General features: G+C 41.8%; 1 protein-coding gene across 2 annotated transcripts; it reads left to right on the top strand.

The window, feature by feature from the left end:
* The first annotated feature begins 238 nt into the window (after positions 1-238).
* Positions 239-4,529, top strand: LOC114927122 (probable LRR receptor-like serine/threonine-protein kinase IRK). 2 transcript variants are annotated; one of them, XM_029296815.2, is made up of 3 exons: positions 239-691; positions 922-2,438; positions 2,788-4,529. In XM_029296815.2, exons 2-3 carry the CDS (start codon positions 955-957, stop codon positions 4,235-4,237), a joined length of 2,934 nt encoding a protein of 977 aa, XP_029152648.1. In that variant the 5' UTR covers positions 239-691; positions 922-954; the 3' UTR covers positions 4,238-4,529. The 2 variants fall into 2 exon arrangements, with proteins under 2 accessions (XP_029152648.1, XP_029152649.1); XM_029296816.2 differs by having other exon boundaries at positions 241-2,438.
* The last annotated feature ends 421 nt before the right edge of the window (positions 4,530-4,950 follow it).

Below are 4,950 nucleotides of genomic sequence, written 5' to 3'. Positions count from 1 at the left end.
AAATTTTAATACACGGCTTGATTAGTAATCATACGTCTTCATTGTTCATTGTTTTCTGACTATTTTCTGAACGAGGGGCAATTTGGGAATGGAGGATGCCAGGTAAGCCATCCACGTCAAAAGCATAACTGAAGTCTGAGGACGTGTCTGACACGTAGGGCCCACAATGAGCATGTGCTTGCCACGTGGCATATTCTAATTAATTTTCTTCATCTACCAATGGGACCATTTTTCCGTTGATAAAAACTGAATATTATTTCCCTCACTTTCTTTTTGTGACCTCTTAAAACAGAGAGAAGAAAGTGAAAGCAAGCAAGAGAGAAAAAGTGAGAAACAGACATGCTTCCGATTCTCTTCCGGCGATAAACTTCCGGCAACTCGCACCGGCAATTTCGCCGATCCATTTTCTCTATTTTTCGGTAAGCACCATTCGGATACTATTTTCGGCGAAGAAATCAAAGCTTACGCGTTCCACATTCTCCTAAAACCATTTCTGGATCGAGTCTTCTACTACAAGCTCTCGTCGGTGATCTTCTTCAACCTTTTTTCGGCTTCGGTTCGCTTTTGAACTTCCTATTTAGCCTCCAGATCCTTGCCTTGTTAGCAGAGAGTGGTTTTCTAGGGTTTGAGTACACTTCACTTTGTTTAAGCTCTTGAACTTTGTGGCTACTTTTGGTGTCTCTGTTACTGTGTACGTTTCTTCTTCCTTTCTGCTAATGCCGCTGTTTCGTCTTCTTCCACACTGTATTCTTTGACTCATTCTGCTGGTTTTCAAATCTAGCCGTTGTATATCTATATAAAAAGAAACAATTTTTTTTTCTTTCTCTTAACCCATTTTCGGAATGAGCTTACTCTGAAGTCGAGTTCTGTTTTCATTTTCCAAATTCGCGAACTTTGAATCTCTTCATTTCTTTTTTCCAGCTTTGTTTTCACATGGGTCTTTAGTGTCTGAAAATGCGAGCAGTTTCAAACATGAGGGTGCTTCTCCGCTTCTTCTTCTCGGGTTTTTTGCTGGCGGTGTCGGTGGCCGCCGTGAGTCCGTCTCTGAACGACGACGTTTTGGGATTGATTGTGTTCAAAGCTGACATACAAGATCCCAAGGGAAAGCTTTCATCTTGGAACGAAGACGATGATAACGCGTGTGGTGGTGGTTGGGTTGGTGTGAGGTGCAATCCTAGATCCAACAGGGTCATTGAGCTCAACCTTGATGGCTTCTCTCTTTCTGGGAAGATTGGTCGAGGTTTGTTGAGGTTGCAGTTCTTAAGGAAGCTTTCACTCGCCAAGAACAACCTCACTGGTGGAATAAGCGCCAACATTGCTCACATTGAAAATCTTAGAGTCATTGATTTGAGTGATAACAATCTCTCAGGAGAAGTTCCTGATGATTTTTTCCGACAATGTGGGTCCCTAAGGGCTGTTTCCTTGGCCAGGAACAGGTTCTCTGGGAAGGTTCCTTCTAGTTTGGGCTCTTGTTCTGCTGTTGCTTCCATTGATATGTCTTCTAACCAGTTTTCAGGTTCTGTTCCTGCTGGGGTTTGGAGTTTGAGTGGTCTCAGGTCTCTTGATTTGTCTGGGAACTTGTTGGAGGGTGAGATTCCAAAAGGGGTTGATGCTTTGAAGAATTTGAGGAGCATAAGCCTAGCAAACAATCAGATTTCAGGAAAGATTCCGGAAGGTTTTGGAAGCTGCTTGCTCTTGAGATCTGTTGATTTTGGTGAGAATTCGCTTTCCGGTACCCTGCCGGGGGATTTGAAGAATCTAAAATTGTGTAGTTACCTTGGTTTGCGTGGGAATGCTCTCTCAGGAGAGGTTCCTGAGTGGATTGGAGAGATGATAGGCCTTGAGACATTAGACGTCTCGCGGAATAGGTTTTCTGGTCAGGTGCCGAATTCTGTTGGAACTCTTCAGTTATTGAAGATGTTGAATTTGTCTGGTAACAGTTTCACTAATAACCTGCCTGAGTCTATGGCAAATTGCACTAGCCTATTGGCCTTGGATGTTAGCCATAATTCGATGTCTGGTGCTCTTCCATCTTGGATCTTCAAGTCAGATTTGGAGAATGTTCTGGTATCTGAAAACAAGGCGCGAGGTGGCTTGAAAACTTCTTTGTTTTCCTTGGCTGAAGTTGCAGTTCAAAGTCTTAAAGTTTTGGATTTTTCTGATAACACATTTTCTGGTGAGATTCCATCTGCTATTGGAGATTTAAGCAGCTTGCAGTTTCTGAATTTATCACAAAACTCCCTTAGAGGTCCTATACCTGCTGCAATTGGTGAATTGAAAATGTTGTCTAGTCTTGACCTAAGTGAGAATCATCTAAATGGAAGCATACCTTGGGAAATAGCTGGAGCCATGTCCTTGAAGGAGCTGAGATTGGAAAATAATTTTTTAGTTGGGAAAATACCAACTTCCATTGAGAACTGCTCTTCTTTATCAACTTTGTAAGCTCTCTTTCCTTTACCCTTAATACATGTTTCATTGTAGCAAATGAAGTCTTCGTTTCGTATATTTCCAGTTGGTAGTTTTGGTTGGCCCATTTAGTTGATTTTGTTTAGGTTCTTTCGTTATATGGATTTGCTTCAAAATATGTCTATTTGATTGAATCTGATATGCAACTTTGTCGTTTTTGCCATATGATTGCCTGACCATTATGCCTATATTTTCCTGATTAATATTTGTAAAAAAAAAAATCATCCAGTAAGATCCTACATTCTTTTTCTGTTTTTGGCTCTAATCCTCAATTTTGCCTTCTTTTTTATTCCTTCCCTTTATTTTTGGCTCATTGTGTAGGATCCTGGCGCAGAACAGACTGAGTGGTTTGATACCTGCAGCAGTCGCAAAATTAACCAACCTACAAACTGTTGACTTCTCATTTAACAACCTTACTGGAACCCTTCCTAAGCAATTGGCCAACCTTCCCAATCTAGTTTCCTTCAATTTATCTCACAACAATCTACAAGGAGAACTGCCAGCAGGTGGTTTCTTCAACACCATTTCGCCTTACTCTGTTTCCGGGAATCCATCCCTTTGTGGCTCTGCTGTGAACAGATCATGCCCTGCTGTCATGCCCAAGCCTATTGTTCTAAATCCCAACACTTCCACTGACTCTGGCTCGGGTACACTACCACCAACTATGGGACACAAGAGAATCATTCTCAGCATTTCTGCACTCATTGCCATTGGTGCAGCTGCTGTCATTATAGTTGGTGTGATTGGCATCACTGTTCTGAATCTCCGTGTTCGGGCCACCGAGTCTCGATCTCCAGCCACCCTCACATTTTCTGCTGGGGATGAATTCAGCCATTCCCCAACTACAGATGCCAACTCTGGCAAACTTGTCATGTTTTCAGGCGAGCCTGATTTCAGCTCTGGAGCACATGCCTTGCTTAATAAGGATTGTGAGCTTGGACGTGGAGGGTTTGGAGCTGTATACCAGACAGTTCTTAAAGATGGACGATCGGTCGCCATAAAGAAACTCACTGTATCCAGCCTTGTCAAGTCCCATGAAGATTTTGAAAGAGAAGTGAAGAAATTAGGAAAAGTCAGACACCAAAATCTAGTGGAATTAGAAGGTTATTATTGGACTCCATCACTGCAGCTCCTTATATCTGAGTATGTCTCAGGTGGCAGTCTCTACAAGCATCTCCATGAAGGATCGGGTGGAAACTTCCTCTCATGGAATGAGAGGTTCAATGTGATTCTTGGGACAGCAAAGGCCTTAGCTCACTTGCACAACTCAAACATTATTCACTATAACATTAAGTCTACCAATGTCCTTCTTGACAGCTATGGCGAACCAAAAGTAGGGGATTTTGGTCTAGCAAGGCTGCTACCAATGCTTGACAGGTATGTTCTGAGTAGCAAAATTCAAAGCGCCCTTGGCTACATGGCACCCGAGTTTGCCTGCAAGACGGTGAAAATTACCGAAAAATGTGATATTTACGGGTTTGGAGTCTTGGTCTTGGAGGTTGTTACAGGGAAGAGGCCCGTTGAATACATGGAGGATGATGTGGTGGTACTCTGTGACATGGTGAGAGGCACATTGGAAGAAGGCAGGGTGGAGGAATGCATTGATGAAAGGCTACAAGGGAAGTTCCCAGCAGAGGAAGCGATTCCGGTGATGAAGTTAGGCTTAATATGTACCTCACAAGTGCCATCCAATAGGCCTGATATGGGAGAGGTTGTTAGCATACTGGAGCTGATAAGGTGCCCCTCCGAAGAACAAGAGGAGTTGGTATGAATCCCATGAGTTTAACTTGCATTCTTCATTACAATGATGAGCATGGATGGCGGGTTATCCGGCGACGAAGAATCCGGTTTTATTTATTGAGAGAAATTAATAGTTGGAAAAGAAAAAAAATGTTATCTTTTGATTTACAATTTCTTGTTCTTGTTGGGGTTTTCTTTCTTCTAGTCTGTTTCAAGATTTCTCTTCTCTGTATGCTACAACTAGGATGCCGGATTCCTTTTCACCGGGTTCCATTTTGGGCCCCATTTGATGATGAAAAAACTCTTTGGAAATTGTTGCTCAATTACTCATATTTCATATTTTAGTTTGTCTGCTTATTGGTGTCTCATTCGTTGTACCGAAAGCTTTTCCCTAAACTTGGGGGAATGATGATATTGTCATGCTTTTCTTATGAGGCGTATGAAAGAAGGTAGAATTGGGACACTAACATCATGTAATGGTAGCAAGCAACTAGCAAGCATACTAGATAATTGATTCACTCATTTGGAAAATCCATTTAACATTATTGTGAATTTGAAATGCTACATGATGGATCTAACTCTGTCAATTAATAATGGAGTTTTAGTTTTTCTTCAGTTACATAATTACTATCATTTTACTACATTTTGTGGGGTTGAGGCACTTGAAATTTTTGATATACATAATCTAGGAGGTGCATTAATTGAGTTCAACTTCAACACTTGAACTAGCGGGCTCCCACATGA

Source organism: Arachis hypogaea, unplaced genomic scaffold (genome assembly GCF_003086295.3).
Source record: "Arachis hypogaea cultivar Tifrunner unplaced genomic scaffold, arahy.Tifrunner.gnm2.J5K5 arahy.Tifrunner.gnm2.scaffold_44, whole genome shotgun sequence".
Taxonomy (NCBI): domain Eukaryota; kingdom Viridiplantae; phylum Streptophyta; class Magnoliopsida; order Fabales; family Fabaceae; genus Arachis; species Arachis hypogaea.
Note: the sequence above shows the minus strand (reverse complement) of the source record. Positions and strands in the feature narration are given on the sequence as shown.